We start from the raw sequence: 17815 nt of genomic DNA, 5'->3' as shown, positions 1-17815 counted from the left end.
CGGCTGCGAGCGACATTGAAAGTGGCAGTCACTCCACCGGCGTCTAATGAAATTAAAGCCGCCGGTGTGCACGCACCGCGCCGCCCAATAGCCGTGCCTCAGCTCTTTATCCCACCCCTTTTAAGACGTGGGACGAAGAGCTGAGGAAGGGCCATTGGGCCTGACTGCCGCACGACGCAAGGGCGTACCTAGAGTATTTGGCACCTGTGGCAGATCCTGTATGTGGCACCCCCACCCACACACACTTTAAAACTGCATAGTTTCTATGGTTAGGCAAACATTGACAGGGGTACAGCAAAATTGTTATCATTATATACTGAGGCACACATTGACGGTGGTACAGCATAACTGCTAACATTATATACTTAGGGATTACGCTGTACCACCGTCAATGTGTGCCTATACTTTGAGCCAGACACTGACAATACTGCAGTAAAACCCCTATCACTATATACTAAGCCAAACATTGATGTGGTGTAGGCCTAACACTTCAGTGACTGTACATAGTAGGGATGCACCGAAATTAAAATTCTGGACCGAAACTGAAAATTCTGCATTCATTTGGCCAAAAACAAACTTTTTTTTATTAAAAGTAACACACCAAAATTAGACCAAAAAAAATAAATCAATAACAATATTAATATATATATATATATATATATATATATATATATATAATTAACAGCAATCACAATCCTATCATGCCCAGGTTCTAGCATGTACTGGCTGACTTAGCATGATAGGCGTGTGATTGCTGTTTGCAATCATATATATCTATTAATACTGTTATTTAATTTTTCTGTCCAATTTTGGTATGTAATTTACTTTTAATAAAAGTATTGTTAACACACCACAGTTGGACAAAAAAAAAAATTGAACAGCAATCAACACTCCTATCATGCCTAGACAGCCTCCCTATGCCATGCTATCCCCCCACAGCTAGCCATTAGACTAAAGCCCAGATGAAGCCCAACTCAAGCCCACACTGCCATGCCCGGCTTTGACACAGACACTTAAACAGCTTCTAGTTATTTGGGTTATGAAATTGCGTTTTCTGAGTCTCTTGACCAGGGGAGGGCTGGCAGCCTAAGGCCTGGGGGGCAAGTCTAGTCAACTGGCCCATTGCGCCACCAAAGCGGCTGCGAGCGACATTGAAAGTGGCAGTCACTCCACCGGCGTCTAATGAAATTAAAGCCGCCGGTGTGCACGCACCGCGCCGCCCAATAGCCGTGCCTCAGCTCTTTATCCCACCCCTTTTAAGACGTGGGACGAAGAGCTGAGGAAGGGCCATTGGGCCTGACTGCCGCACGACGCAAGGGCGTACCTAGAGTATTTGGCACCTGTGGCAGATCCTGTATGTGGCACCCCCACCCACACACACTTTAAAACTGCATAGTTTCTATGGTTAGGCAAACATTGACAGGGGTACAGCAAAATTGTTATCATTATATACTGAGGCACACATTGACGGTGGTACAGCATAACTGCTAACATTATATACTTAGGGATTACGCTGTACCACCGTCAATGTGTGCCTATACTTTGAGCCAGACACTGACAATACTGCAGTAAAACCCCTATCACTATATACTAAGCCAAACATTGATGTGGTGTAGGCCTAACACTTCAGTGACTGTACATAGTAGGGATGCACCGAAATTAAAATTCTGGACCGAAACTGAAAATTCTGCATTCATTTGGCCAAAAACAAAATTTTTTTTTATTAAAAGTAACACACCAAAATTAGACCAAAAAAAATAAATCAATAACAATATTAATATATATATATATATATATATATATATATATATAATTAACAGCAATCACAATCCTATCATGCCCAGGTTCTAGCATGTACTGGCTGACTTAGCATGATAGGCGTGTGATTGCTGTTTGCAATCATATATATCTATTAATACTGTTATTTAATTTTTCTGTCCAATTTTGGTATGTAATTTACTTTTAATAAAAGTATTGTTAACACACCACAGTTGGACAAAAAAAAAAATTGAACAGCAATCAACACTCCTATCATGCCTAGACAGCCTCCCTATGCCATGCTATCCCCCCACACTTCCATGCAATCTCAAACCCTCATTCATCATAAACTATAGCATAACACCCAGCACTCTCACACACTTACTAATATTTTCCTACCTTTCCTCTGGCACTGGCACTTTTCCTCCTCCTCTTCTTCTTCTTCTTCTTCTTCTTCCTCTTCTGTGTCCCGTCCTTCCGGTGCAGAGAGCGCGGAAGATGGTGGGCGTGGCTTCAGTGTTGTGCGCCGGGATTTGACATCAAGTCCCGGCGCACAGCCACAGTTGCCGGCACCCCTCAGTGAGCGGCACTCCAGGCGGACCGCCCCCACCAGGTACGCTACCGGCACGGCGGACAGTCCCGGTGGCAGCCGCTTAGTTATTAACTTTGCGGCTGCCATAAATGTTCGTCTGCCGGCCACCCGGCCAGCCCGGATTCAGGGCGGCCTGGGGGGCAATTGCCCCCCTGCCCCCCGGCCCAGCACGCCCCTGCTCTTGACAAACAAAAAGCTAAAGGGCAGAAGAATAATGGCAGAAGCACAGATCTCTTTATTCCTTACCAGAGATCAACCCCTGGACAACGTCCCTTGATAACTAAAAATAATAATCATATTTTGTACGTTTTGGAGTGTAGAATTAATAACATTAATAGCAGTATGTCAGCATTCATATATTTGCAGCTGCCATGTTTTGTATGGAACTTCAACATCCTTTTGGAATTCCAGCATTTTTACTTCAAGTCCTTTTGCAAAAAAAAAAGTTCTATAACGCAATGTTCTGTCTAACCCACTTGAATAATGAAGTAGTCAATTGTGTATCCTTTTTATCATACGTTAAATTTCAAGTGCTAGGTGTGATAAAGGATTTACAAATAATTTCATAACCTAAATTCTGTCATTCTTTTACTGGATTTTTCAGTCTTATCAGAAATTCATTTCTTTGATGTGTTAAGCAACTGAAATATTTTTTTATATTAATACGGTACTCTTCTGTTTTAAGAACTATTACAGACAGGCAAAGATCTTAGCGAGATTACCTGTGGTGTAATACTCCTGTGTCAATTAAACTGTCTGAAAATGAATGCTGTTGCACCATTAAAATTGCACAAAACAGTACAGTATACTTCCAAATAATTCATGTGCTGCAAAACGAAATTGAGACTGTATATCTACGTTACACAAAAATATATTATCCAGAAAGTGGAATGAATTGCTGTAAATTGACTCGATCTATCTTTTAGTGAGTTTATGGAAAATGATGACTCCATAAATCCATCAGGCTAATTTTTAGACATTCTAGCATAATGGAATTACAGATTGTCTTTCATCATAAGTAATCATTTGGGCTTGCATTAATATACCGGTATTTTGCATTCACTTGTGAAGATTGTGCCAGCCTGAATGCTGTTATACTTTGGGGATGATTAACCAGACCAGCTTTTATGCTTCTCTCTATCCATCTGTTTATCTTAAGCTTCTGGCATCCATTGAAAGAAGGTCGGTGTTGATACTAGACTTGTGTATTGGGATTTGTACAAACTTTAATTTCATCAAAATTTGCCAATTTTGTTAATTCATCTGAGTGTCCAAAAACACTTTGTTATCCTTCTGTCTTCTTCCTTCTGTCTTCTTTCTTCGTCCGCTTTCCCCCCGCTATACACTCTGTTAACCTGGCCTCCTGGAGCGATTCCACAAAAGGGCAGAGCCTCCATGCACACCTTCTTCCTGTACTAAAGGAACGGCTCAGGGGAGAAAGAGAAGTTTTTCTGCACCTCTCTTTTTCCGATTTCAATGGGAGAGAATTGCTGCCATTAATTGGCTGCTTCTGTCAGCCAGAGGTGTTATGAATGCTGAATAGTAGATGCCATGTTTTGTTTGTGCAGATAAACAGCAATCCAGATCTATTTTCATGTTAAAAGGACTTTCCTGCATGCAGATAGGTGTAGGCATTCTTTAGTTATTGGAGGTCTTCTGTCTCTCTTAACGCCTCTTCTGAAAGCAGAGAGCATACAGAGGTATGCTTCTTGCACATGCTCAATAGCCCCCCACTCGGTCTGACCATTAATGTTTTACTAGCATACATATGATTAGCTGTTGCTTCAATGTATTAAATGGCAGTGCTACTAAGTGTTTACATAGTTTACATAATAACTTTGCATGCAATAAAATACACTGGATGCATTAAAAACACAATTTGGGGACCAGAATGTAACTTTAAAGTACTTACTAAGTTTAAAATATGCATTTGTTATTGGTAAGGCTGATTGAGACTGTAGATGGTCCCTTGAAGGGTATTTTTAACTAGGTCACAGGGTTATTATATTGTTGTTATCTGAAAGACAGCTTCATTCTTGACGTATCTCCCGCAAGTTCTGTTCTTTGTCACAGCAAAGGCCATTGTGATTATCCGGACACCACCACCTGAAATTTATACTGTAGGGACATTGTCACGGTCACCACGAACGCCAAGAGTAAAGCCATCAACAGAATTTGTCTTATTCTTGGCGGTTAATTTCTTATGTAGAATCGCCCATGACTGCCAGGTGGGAGAAGTGTTGAGTGTAAGGTACTCTACGACACCTGTGATTGCTGGGAATGTTCTATTGTCTTCCAATGGCTTTTTAAGGAAGGAGCATTGATTTGTTTGAATACAAATTCTATTATCAAAAGAGCCAGTGTGTATGAAAGGCCCGCACCTAAATATTCTGCATTTGCTTCCAAAATGTTGTGCTTTAAAATGCTTGGAGTTCAAGCAGAATGTATAAGCAGAGCATATTGGAATATACATATTTTGTTAAATATTTAGTTAAGTTGCTTTTGATCAGCATGTGTAGAGTACAGACTTCATTTCTTAGATATGTGCAGAAAACCTGAACATTTTCAACTGAAAGATAGTAAAGAAATGTATTTATTCAAACTGGTGGAGTCCCGGGAAAGCTTAAACCTTCAGTCGCTAAGTAACACTAAGTTGTGCTGTCTTGGATGCATAACTTTAAGTTATTTTTCTCATCCTCTCCAGTCCTTGGAAGATCATGTGTGGGACCTGTTATGTGAAGCAGACAAAACTGCCGAGGGAAATCAAGAACAAGGCTGTGTGTATGATGCTATGGCACTGACCCTTAAGGATGCCTGGGATACACTCATCGCTATACTGGATAGGAGGAGGACTCTCTTACAGTTGTCTTCAGTGTTCTTTCGGATTGCACAAGAGGTTTGTTTTTAAATCAAATATTTTGAAAGTTATACCGAAGCACACAAGCATCTTCTGAGATAAAACATGTTATTTAACTATTTACACTTTCTTAGATTGTATTGTCCTCTTTAGTGTCCTTACGCACATCTACAGTAGTTGATATCACACTGGACATCTTCCATATAACCTATAGACCTATGGAGCTCAATTCAGTGACCTAACTAAACCTTAATTGGCCTCAACAGTATAAACAAACAAAGTAAGCAGTTCAACAGCCTGACTAAACCTCATAAAAGGTACCTTTAAGGAAAATGCTCGATACATGCTCACTTGAAACAATTGCGAGGTGTGCAGATTGTACGAGCAGTTAAAACGGATACATCAAACACACCGCACATTTAAGCAAAAGTAAACCTTACCAAGGATGTTTAACCCTTTCAATGCCGATCATTCCCAGGAACTTTCTGGGTCTGGCTACCCAGAGCCCCCCTTGAAAGATTAGGGTAGGAGGTCCCTCTGACATCTGTGGGCGATGATTTTGCGGATGTTGGTGGGCGATCCCACGGATGTCATTAGATGGCCTCACTGATGTCACAGGACACAAGCTATTGTTAATAGGGAAGTGGGAGGGCAGTGGGGCGACCCCCTGTTTAACAAAATGTCAGTCGCCATATTGTTCACATAAAAGTTAATATGTACAATATATTAAAATAACAATGTAGTGTTTGGTACTGTTTATGGATGCAGTGTTTGTGATATGTGCAAAGGTATGTATAATTTACTGTGCAACACTCTCCTCCTATACCCACTGCGAAATACCTCCAGTGTTAACTCTTTCTATCTACCTCTCTCTAAATACCCTCTGCCCTTTATGTATCCCTGTTAATGCCAACACATGGACTGTAGCATAGAAGAATAATTCAGCAGTTTCATAGACTTATTTATTACCACATCAACCATCACTTCCATAAGGATTATTAGTTGTCCAAACATATATTTTAATATTCATCCAAATCAAGCTCAGATTAAGGAGCTTGGGGCCCTGGAGCACTTATACAAAAAAGGCCCATGTTTTTTCAAGTCAACACAAATAAAACATAAAAAATGTAAAGTAAAACATTAACAGTTTATAGCTTATACATCTGCATTCCTTAATGTCACACGCTGTACATATTAAGTGTTGACATCACATTATGCCCAACCTGATCTGGCCACTGCACATGTGCAAACCATGCTTCATTTTAAATTAGGCACTGTGCATACTTGGGCAATGCAGTGCCAGCCTGTTGTGACAGGAGTGTTACCATATAGCTCCTTGGCAAGATTATCCCATACATAACAGCACAATAGGCAAAACATATTTGTGGAAATTAGTTATTATATATATATTTTTGCATATTCTTCTCTTCTTTAGTTTGCCACCGCTATTGATCAAGCAGAGGACGTTTTTCAGAAGATACCAAGCCCCAACACTGTAGATTCTATTACAGAACGTTGTCAAGAACACCAAAGTCACAAGAAAGGTAACTTGTAATGCTTCATTCAATGCAGTCTTCTTTACAGTATGTTTAAAAGAATTTTAATAAATAAGGCAAATATATCTCCATTATACCTGAAATATGTAGATCTGTTCATTTGAAGCTTGAATAACCTACTGCAGTGGACAAAATATTCATGAAGCCATTTCATTATTGACTAGTGGAGGACATGGTTTGAAATGTTATGCACAGTGTGATACCAGTATGAGTTGTACTATAAGCCTTGACCCACAATTTTAATTCATTTTAGCTCTTCTGAGTTTACCGACAGGGAATCTGGCAAGGGGAACAGGAGAGAAGTTATCCTCTGATTTCAACATTTTGGGTCATAACTATCTTCATGTTTTAGGGTTGATCCCATATATATTTTCTAAGGTTTTGTAATTATTATTGCAGATTTAATTAGAACTTTTCCAAAACTGCTGAATCAGTGGTATCTCTTACTAGTCACAAAGAATCAACGTATAGGTAAATCAGATGACTTTAGGCTAGGAGTTATTATTACAAGGGAAACAGGACTGAGAAAACCCTGACAAACAAACTCAAAGAGCAAAAAGCCGTAGTATGTTTATAATTGATAACAATAGGACATTTTTGACCCCTGAAGACATAGGTAAGGTTTTTTTTCTTCTATAGAAGAGATACATCAATACCTAAAGAATATGAATATTCACAGTATTTCAGAAGATATACTCTAAATAGAATATTAAAATCCATTGATAAAAAACACCAGGACCAGACAGATTTGGAAAAATACCCGAAAACATTAGATTGTACAGATGGGGAGATTCCTGGATGAGATTTTTAGAGCTACCATTTTACCAGTCTTGAAACAGGAAAAAATTCCAACCGAGGCTTCAAATTATCACCCGATATCACTCATTAATGTTGACGTGAAGCTCTTTTCATCCATCTTGGCAGTGAGAAAGAATGATATTCTCTCGACAGTTACACGGTCAGATCAAGTTGGTTTTGTAACTGGTAGATTATCCTGTAATAGCACAAGAAGACTAATTAATATAATGGATGTAGCAAGAATGAAAAGTATTCCCCCCCCTCATTGGACGATAAAAAGGCGTTCGATAGGGTCACATGAGAATCTTCCAGGCACTCTAGGCTTACAAGATAAATGGATGGATGCTGAAAGCTATTCAATCTGTATATATCAATCCAGTTGCAAGGAATGTGGGGATAAACTTATGTTCAGATTGCTTTAATTTAAACAACGGTGCAGGACAGGGATGCTTATTTGCAGATGTTGCTTTAATATTCATTCCAGACCCTATTAATTCTCTAAAATATATTTTTTTTCATAGAGATTGAACAATATAGTAATGTCTCTGATTATAAACGAAATTGAAATAAAAAATATTGTACAGTTTAACCAATATACTCAATTACAGATCTCTAAACACTAAGTATGGTACAAATTTGAAGCACAATCATGTAATATAAAGGAATTAGCCTCCCAGTGGTCAATTGTCGAGGACATGGGGGGTAGTGTTGGCTACTGGGTCATTTCTGTCCCATAGGAGTAATCACTGTGTCTTGTCCCATGTTCCTGAAGCACCTAACATACCTTCCCAGTCTTTTCCTCATGCTTCATCTGTGCACACAGATCCATGCATTGTATGTCTTGTATGACTTGTGTGTCATTCTTTGTATAGTCTGGTGAAACAATGTTTTGGTTTTGTCCAATACTAAATGCATATTTAATCCATGTAGTGAGTCATTTTGTAGTGATCTTTGTGAGGTAGGCCCGTACTAGTTTTTCTGTTTTACCTAGGCTAGATTATTCACTTTAATATGTCCCCAACCTTTAGCTGAAGTCCTGGTGGCTATGGAAGGCTCAGTCATTATACACAAAAGACCCTCACTCTCAGGGTTTTCGTCTATTTATCTGATACAAATAATATTAACAATATGTAGCATTTCACCCACATTCAGTATTTAAAATTAGTATTTGTTTAGATGAATACTATGATCTGTGAAGCAATCCTTTCAATACCAAGGTTAAGAGGAGGTGATTAGGGAAAAAACACAGGATTGCATGTTTACATGCTAGAAAGTTGGCAAAAATCTTCTATATATTTTAAGCTCTCATCCCACTGGGAATGGAATTGGGGGTGAAGGGGGTGCATAATGTGGGGTCACACAGGGTGCTACTGGTGCTAATTTTTGCACATTGTGTGGGAGAACATGCAAGTTCTCATTGAACTCAACTGAAACTTACAAAACATGAAAGTCACAAACAACTCACGTGTTAGTGAATATACTAAACTGGAATATTGTTATAGAAATGTTTTTAGAATAAAACATTCTTGTCAATGGTTTTAAATAAAATAGCATGGTGGAACAGATTTCATGTCAGACAAAAGTTCTTTGCAGACCAATTTCATCTCCATTTTTTGTTGCTTTTACATAAGCCGTAACACACTTAATGTTACATGGGCCAAATATACAAAGATGTCCTATCTAATTAGCGGTCTTGTTAATTTTTTACCATTATTTTTAAAAATAGCTAGAATGTACAAAAATACATTAGGGAAAAGATTAATCCAAAAATATAAACTGGTCTTTATACAGATGTCTTGAATTATAGTATTACAAACCCATTGTGTTTCACGACTGAAGCATTTTTTTCTTTTTTAATCGATTTTGTGTGCGCTGAGTGGCAAACAGATGGATTCTTATATCTAAAACTCACGATATAAAATAATCCAAGCATGCTTGATATTTAACTTGATTAAAAATTATGTTTCTATGCGAAAATGTGATTTGGCCTTGCACGGCGGTGTCTGTCCATTTTATCTGGAATTCAGAAAAAGATATGTGAATGAAAGAAGGAAACTTGTTACTATGTAATTCAGGGTTAAGACTGCAGTGTTTGGAGAACGTGCTGTACATGCCAAGATCCCAGCTGCTCTCATTATAGAATAGATTTCTATTCTGGGGTATAGTGGGCGGAGAAACAATACTCATTTCTAAAAATATTTGGAGCAAGACTTTCTTTTCCGCCGCTCACAGATGGCTCTTAAGTATGCAGTTTTATAATATTAGATTGAGGATAAACCCATTCAGTGCCAAAGGAGAGAGAAAAATATATATTAAATCAGACAACACTTGGTAACAACACATTATACATTTTTATTACACATTAATTACTTTTTTTTCTTACACATATACCCAACAACATATTTTCCAATCATTTCAAAAGCTATATGCCTTTATGTGTATATCTGCTTTATGTATATATTACCATCAAAGGGATTCACTGTAGATCACGACAGAACAGAATAAAAGCACAAATAAAAACTAACAAATACTGTCTAGTTCTATTCACAGTCAGTGTTCTAGCAGTTAAAAGCAGACATTTATTACTTTTTTCTTAGTGGTGTGCTACTCATTTTAGACCCCTGTTCACAACAAAAATTATACGTATCATTGCATAGAATGGCTCGCTAGTCCTAATGGTTTAATAAACCTCATTAAAAAAATACATTAGCCAAGAATCCCTTCTTGTTTTTAATACATTTAAATTTACATGTAAATAAAATGAGTATTGTAAAATTGTGAATCCCTATAAGCACTGATGTTACTTTTATCATGCCAAACAAAAAACAAAAAAAATTCCCTTGAGAGAATATTAAGTTTGTGTTGCTTTTTTGTTTTAGCTCTTCTTGAACGATCACTAGCCTTGTTAAATAGAAAGCAGGAGCTGACAGAATTCATCGAACTATTCAAGAATAAACAGCCAAATGCAAATTTCGAAATGACTCAGGGAGCCCGCATTAGCTGTTTGAGAATTGACAGTCTGGTGGAATCGCTGCAAGACAGGAGAAGGCAGCTGGATAAGCATCTCAAGGAAGAGCACAGGCGACAGGAGCAGGTCTTACAAATCAGTCAGTGGCACCAACAAGAAGATAAGGTAATACAATGGAAAGACATTCAGAGCACTTGCTTCTTCAAATCAAGACTGTCAAGTTGATGTCAAAGCATTACATGTTTGGCGTGAAAAAGACAGCAGACTTTTTCCTTTTGTGTGTTTTTTTTTTCTTCCCTGCATAGCGACACATAATAAAACATCTTTAAATAGTTCCCATCTGCCCAAAGTAATTATTTGACCTACAACTCGTTTAACACAAAGCAAATGTTACAGCAATTATCACTTGGACATATTGTAATAGATAACACTTATGTCCTACAACCAGGCAAATTCCACATAGATTAGACACAACATTATAGCAAAAGAGCTTTATACACATCAGGTTTTTGTACCTGTTAGAAATATGTATCCTAATCAAGTGTCAATCCCGAGAAATATTGTTATACATAGTTAAACAGATGTTTGAAGCAGCCAATCAGTGGCAGGAAAGTTCTCCCATTTAAATCAATGGAGGTGCTTGTTGGGCGTACGCTTAGGGGGTCTAGTTCAATCCCCCCCAGAGATCTTATCGAGGCAGTCCTGGAGCTGACTGGCAGCCCATGTATTTGGCCGAACACATCTAATGCACAGCAAATATCTGAATGTGGGATAAAAGGCAAATGCAGAATCCTCCTTGAATTTGGAAGGGGGACACCATGAACATTTAAAGCGACCTTGCAGCTATCATATCTATTATCATATTTATTAACATGCATAAGTTGGCTGAAGTACCCCTTGGCAAAATGTCTAAATTGCATATTTACTACTCAATGTGCAGTGTGGCTGATTTGTATTAACCTGAAAATGGACAGGACTTTATTAAACTCTGGGTCGCAGTTGCAAATTTATCACTGGGTCCGTAAGGGGATTAGCATAGAGTTCACGATTTGAGATCTGCAATCAGGTAATCTGATATTGATTTTTAACTCTCCTTAGCTCCACTGCAAATGAGCTTAGGAGCTATTTTAATGTTAGTGAATATTTAGAGGACGGTACCATGTTAGTCAGTAGAATAGACAGGAGTCGGGGTACTTTTATAGTAAAGTAATCACAGAATTAAAGTACAATTACCATAATGGCCAACCTAGAGGATAACATGTAATGCAAGCATTAATACAATTTATATTTTTATGCTACTTTTGTGATTGCTTTATTTTCTGTTGTTAACAATTTAACTAAACTAACACATTCCCTTTTAGTAAATCAATCCTGGTAAGAATTATAGTTGTAGTACGTTATGATTTTTGGGATGTCTGTTCACAGGATAGGGAGGTATTTGGGGAAAAAACAGACAGTCCCATCGTCTTGGCAAGTTTTACTTACGGCAGTCAAAAGTGGCTACTAACAAAATATAAAAAGACGCTTCTCCTCAGCACTTATTGGTGTTATGAACCAAAAAATCAGGACGTAACCTAACAGACAATCTGCGACAGAAGCAAGTTGCTTATTTTCCATTATGAAACCTATACATTCAAGATGCTTTATATGTATGCCTAGGAACTCCCTAGGTCTGCCTTGCAGGCTTTGAATATCACAGATAATAGAATGGCTTTTTAGACCGCGTTGATCTCCAGATGTAAGGATTGTCTGAGCATATACGGTATTTAACATTAATATATTATAAATTGCATATGGCAGATAAGTTGTTAATATTATATTTGTGTCACAGGTCACCTGTTGGCTGCGAAACCATATAGAAATGTATTTAAAGACTGTCCAACTAGGTACATCACTGACTGAGAATGAAGAACTTCTCCAAAAACACAAACAAGAAGTGTATAGTGCCAAGGTAATGCTACTAATCCCTCTTTCTAGGAAGACCAATAATATTACAATGGATCAATTCAACATGCCAATGAATTTGTTATAATGGCCTTGGGATCTGGATGTGGCAAACAACATTGAGTTCCTGCATCAGCTGTGTACGTCATGAGTAGATGTTAATGTTTCCTAATGCTCTATGTAGCAAATGAGGAGAAGAAATGGTGTAAGAACAGGATGGCTTGGTATAACACAAGAAAATGTATTTTTGAGTTCTTGATTTAAGCAATATTCACGTGTATCTTGAGATGCCCCTGCAGAACTTCTACTCTGGTCGAATGTGTAGTCTGCTTTATAGTGAAATCTGTTCCTTGTGATGAAAGCAATGTTATACTATAACTGTATGCATTATACAAAAACATGGAAGAAGATTTTAATGTTGTCGCACATATTTCAGGAGCATAAAAGGTGAATTCAATCAGTCTTATTGATTGGTTAAAGGATCTATAAGTAACACAAAACAAACTACTGAAAACTATTGATTGGTAAATGTCGTTTTTTGTTCCATTAAGATATATATTGAAAATGATTTGCACATATCCAAGCATTGTACCTATGAGCGGAATTTGTTGTCTTTTTCTAAAGGCGGTTATTAAAATAGCAATAGTTGAGTAAACATCATAATAAAGTATTTACTTCAAACAAAACGCTTAGCTAGCTGTAATTTTGTTGGCAACATTTGACCCCCAGCAAGACCAAATAAAAGTTTAGAAAGCATAAAGGCTTGTGTAAATTTTACATCAATAAAACTGTCTGTGTAACAGATGATTGCTACTGGCAAAATACGTTGTGATTGATGTGGGGCTTTTGTGCAGACTCATTATCTCTCGAGTAATGTGTCTCTTCCTCCCCCATGTGGCCAGAAAGTAAATGAATGGAAAAATCCTCCAGTAAAGCCGTTCCATTTCTTGATAAAGTCCATGCATTCCCCTTTAGATCTTTAAGCCGTGTCTGTCTTGACACATAAACACAGACTTAGCTGTCCGTTTGAGTGTGCAGAACCCCAATGTACTGTAAAAGTTGTTTGGTTCTATAGATGCTGCGTTGAAGCTACTATTTTTTTAAATGATTTCTTTTATCAAGTATCTGATATATACAAAAACTTGACTCGCTGAAAATAATCTATCATTGTGTTATTGCTCTTATTTAAATTTCTGTTTTTAGATTAAAATGTGCAGTCTCTGGAATCCACATTTTTCCTTAATTTTCCATGCCTCTCAGAGCAGATTGAGTAATAATCCTGCCGTTAGTCCACATTGGAAGCTGTTACCTCACCTGCATTGTTTTATCACATGGCAGATGTGCCTCTTGCCGTGCAGATTGACTAAAACCTGTCGGTTCCTTAGAAAATCCATTATCACAAATATCTTAGCGTGAGATAGCAGAAACATAGGTATTTTTTTTACATGAATGCTTAAATTAAAACTTAATTGATATGTCCTATATATAAGCAGGTACATTTTACAGATTAGTATCAGCCATCCATAAAAATAATGAATGCTTGAATGTGATGAATAATAAATGTGATCCCCTACAGTAGTATCCTATGTCTGTTTTCTGATTGCTGCAGTGCTTATTAAAATGTATCAATCAAATAAATCAGCATAATGTGTATATACACTACCGTTCAAAAGTTTGGGGTCACTTAGCTCTTTTAATAGAAAACAAGATCATTTCCAGCTGTGCTAATATAATTGCAAAGGAGTTCTCTAATGATCAGTTAGCCATTTATACTTAAGCTTGGATTAGCCAACACAACGTGCCATTGAAACACAGGAGGGATAAAGGGCCTTTATACGCCTATGAATATATTCAATTAAAAATCAAACCCATTTAGCATACCAGGACAATTTGGATAATGCTATGCTTCCAACTTTGTGGGAAGAGTTTGGGGAAGACCCTTTTCTATTACAGCATAACTGTGCCCCAGTGCACAAAGCAAGGTCCATAAAGACATGATTGGATGAGTTTGGTGTGGAAGAACTTGATTGGTTCACACAGAGCCCTGACCTCAACCGCATCGAACACCTTTGGGATAAACTGTAAAAATTCCACAGAAACACTCCAAAATCTTGTGGAAAGCAGAAATGTATTTAGAATGTGATGTCATTAAGTCACTGTCGATGTAATATTCAGATGTCCCAATACTTTTGTCCATATAGTGCATTTTAACACTGCAATATAATTAATTTCATTTAAAAAAAACCTTTGTTGGGAGAAAAATTCATTCTTTTTTAAAAAAAATGTGTCCTATTTCATCAATTCTATATATGTAAGATAAAAATGTTTGATAATTTTGAACTAATCAGAATTTGGCTCTAAACACCGCTACTTCTACTACTATTATTACAAATAATAATAATAATCATCATCATAAATTATCATCAAAGATATAGTAAAATGGGCATTCCAGGATGCAAGACTGATTATTCTAGAACTGGTGCTAGATTATTTCTCTTTTTTAATCATTGATCTTTTCTTGTGCTGTTAACACCCCAAATTGTCATTGTTTTATCTTTTTGTGTTCCTTGTGGTCAATTCTTTTCCAAGTGAAGCAATGCCACAGGTTTACTGTTTACAATTATTTTTGTAGGAATGGACTTCTGCTGTTGAAAAGCTAAGCAAGGAAGCTACAAGACTATTTGCTCTGGAGAACTATCAAGAAAGGGAAAACCTAATGGAAGCAAAGAAAAAGCTAGATGCACTTTATTCTGATTTCTGGGAGCTTATGGAAGAAAGAGAAAACATTTTGCAAGAAGCCAATGGCTTTTTTAAAAGTGTAAATAAGGTGGGTTTTTAAAAAAATTAAACATCAAAATACGCTTAGTTCTGCTATGAAATGTTAACTGAACAATGAGAAATGACACAGTTTACATGGGTCCCCTGTTCTTTGCAGCAGAATTGTGAGCAACCCAAGCATTAAAATAAAGAAATAAGTGATCAAAGTGTTTCAGAGTGGCAGAGTTTTTTCTGATGCCTTAGAATATTATCCTTGTATTTTTCTTCCCTAATCCGTTATTAAAAAACAAACTCTTACTTCTTCTACTGGTTGCATGACATGTTTTTTCAGTTTTATACCCAGTGTCCTTCATCACCTTCACAAAAGTTCCATATACAGGTGTCTACATAGAAAACATTTAGTCTGAACCAGAAACAGCAACAAATGAGGATCTTTATTGAGACTCAGTAAGTCTCAATCCCCTTGTCGTTGTTTAAGTTTTATGGGTGTATAAAGATAGTAATGCATCAACCTGCACTAGTGATGAGAAAGTAGAAAGTGATGTCACAACATAAAAAAGAGATCATACTAGTATAATATTATCCGCAATGCCAAATGCCAAATGAATACAAAGCCAAATGCAATTTGTGCTCTCAGGAGCAAAATACACAATGAGGAAAACAACAACGGATTCAGTCATTCTAAACCTAGATCCATCAAGTTTTATAAATCATTCGCAAAATGTATAATCATATGGGTTTTGTTTTATTGTTATAGGCTTTTGACAAATTAGGAAACATTGAAATGTATCTAACACATTTGAAGATGCAAGATCGGAATATTCCTGATTTATTAGAAAAGCAAAGAGAAGCTGAAATAGAAATTAGAAACTGCACCAAAGATGCCTTTCATAAAGGGCAGACACTGATAAATAAATCTTCATACAGGTGGGTTCAGTTCTACTTATTAATAATGCTTTATGGGTATTGTGTTTAGCATCACATACATTTTACATATTAATAGAAATGAACATACATATCAGGATAAGGCCTTTCTATAAAGAATATATTATTGTAATGCAAAAAATTAATGCTGAGGGACTTATAAGTAATATATTCAACAGCAGACAGGTGTTAACTGGAATGGCCTAATTTTTTTGCTTAAAGGAAGCAAGAAATGCCAACTTTTTTATAAGAAAAAAGGTCAATCTAATACATTTACATATATTTAGGTATATTCTATAAGATTTCCACATGTCTATCCAGAACTCTTTAACATGGAAACGAACATGGCTATTTTATTTATTTTCTATTTTCTAATCTATTAATTGAATCATATATTTAACCCAGTTACAATGTATTAGTAGAGTTGTTTTTTTTAAAAATAATTTATGTTGTTTCTTTATTCACGAAAGTTACTTTAAGAGATATAAAACCTTGTAATGCAGTCATACTTGGCACACTTTCTGATTGCACAAGACTGGAGGTTTTTTACAGCAGGAAATAATAGGCAGACTAGATGGATTTGTTAAGTACTGTGTTCTTAAGTTTCTTACTCACCATGATGTGTAAGTAGAGAATGTGAGATCACACTGATACTCTGATAAGTGTTAACCTGATAAGGTGACACTTTGGTCTACAGCACACACAATTTCCCATACTCATGTTTTGAGGGTATAGTACATCTGTTGTGGTTAAAGCTAAAAAAAATATTTTTCCATCTTTTTCATCTTTTCCATCAGAGCCAGGACATATCTATATCCGTGAATACAAAAAGGCTTGAATTACCTGAAAAAAAAATTCTGTTTCCTGTTTTAACTTGGATTTATTTAATCAAATTTAAATTCCCAGAACACTCTGAGAAACCTATACCAAAACCATTAATGATGGTGTAAGGGATAGCATGGTGCATTTTTTTCCTGGGAATATTTCTGAATACCTTGTGAGTTTTCTCGGTTCCCATTCCATTTGCCTCCATAAAATGTTGCACCATTAACAGCATGTCATGGGCATAACTGGGAAAACTTTCGGAAGTGTGTTGGCAGGTGAGTTGGTGGTCCACTGATGTCTGTGGGCATGCCTCCACGCCGCTTCCACAACCCAGAGACTCTCCACAAAGAAGCAACACCTGGAATCTCAGAGCAAAAACATCATAATACACATGATGTACCTTGCTAAGTTAAATCTGAGCAGAAGCACAAAGTTTCAGACAGGCCAAACCTGGCATTTCCCATCATACATATCTATATATAATATATCTAGGTAATTCATTTTTGTAGTGGAAATATTCCCATTCCTTTTTAATATTGAGCACATATGCTTTTCTGAGATAAAGTGGGAGGGACTGTGTGTAGGGGGGGGGACATATCAATGACTGATAGGTAGAAGTAGCCAATCATATCTCATTGATAGTTATGGCTGTGACTGATGGGTTCAACTTACTTTTGTCAGTACTTGCATTCAACCTGCAGGGGGAGCAAGAGAGTTCTCTGTGATTTATGACAGTTGGCGCCATCATCTTGGCAGTAATGCCAATTCACTGATGGCCCTTGTGGTTGCTCTTCGGCACAATCACAAGGCGATCG

At 37.1% G+C, this 17815-nt stretch overlaps 1 protein-coding gene across 1 annotated transcript in view; it reads left to right on the top strand.

Moving 5' to 3' along the window:
• LOC149286004 (coiled-coil domain-containing protein 141-like) overlaps positions 1-17815 on the top strand; it is a 60908-nt gene that overhangs the window by 11107 nt on the left and 31986 nt on the right. Inside the window, exons 3-7 of the mRNA XM_089494689.1 lie at positions 5055-5246; positions 6643-6751; positions 10441-10694; positions 12361-12480; positions 16009-16178. Coding sequence (XP_089350815.1) covers positions 5055-5246; positions 6643-6751; positions 10441-10694; positions 12361-12480; positions 16009-16178 — 845 coding nt within the window. The remainder of the gene's footprint in view (positions 1-5054; positions 5247-6642; positions 6752-10440; positions 10695-12360; positions 12481-16008; positions 16179-17815) is intronic.

Source organism: Sceloporus occidentalis, unplaced genomic scaffold (assembly GCF_023333645.1).
Source record: "Sceloporus occidentalis isolate IW3139 unplaced genomic scaffold, rSceOcc1.0.p SCAF_74, whole genome shotgun sequence".
NCBI lineage: Eukaryota > Metazoa > Chordata > Lepidosauria > Squamata > Phrynosomatidae > Sceloporus > Sceloporus occidentalis.
The sequence above is the reverse complement of the archived record's forward strand: the minus strand, read 5'-3'. Positions and strand labels throughout refer to the sequence as shown.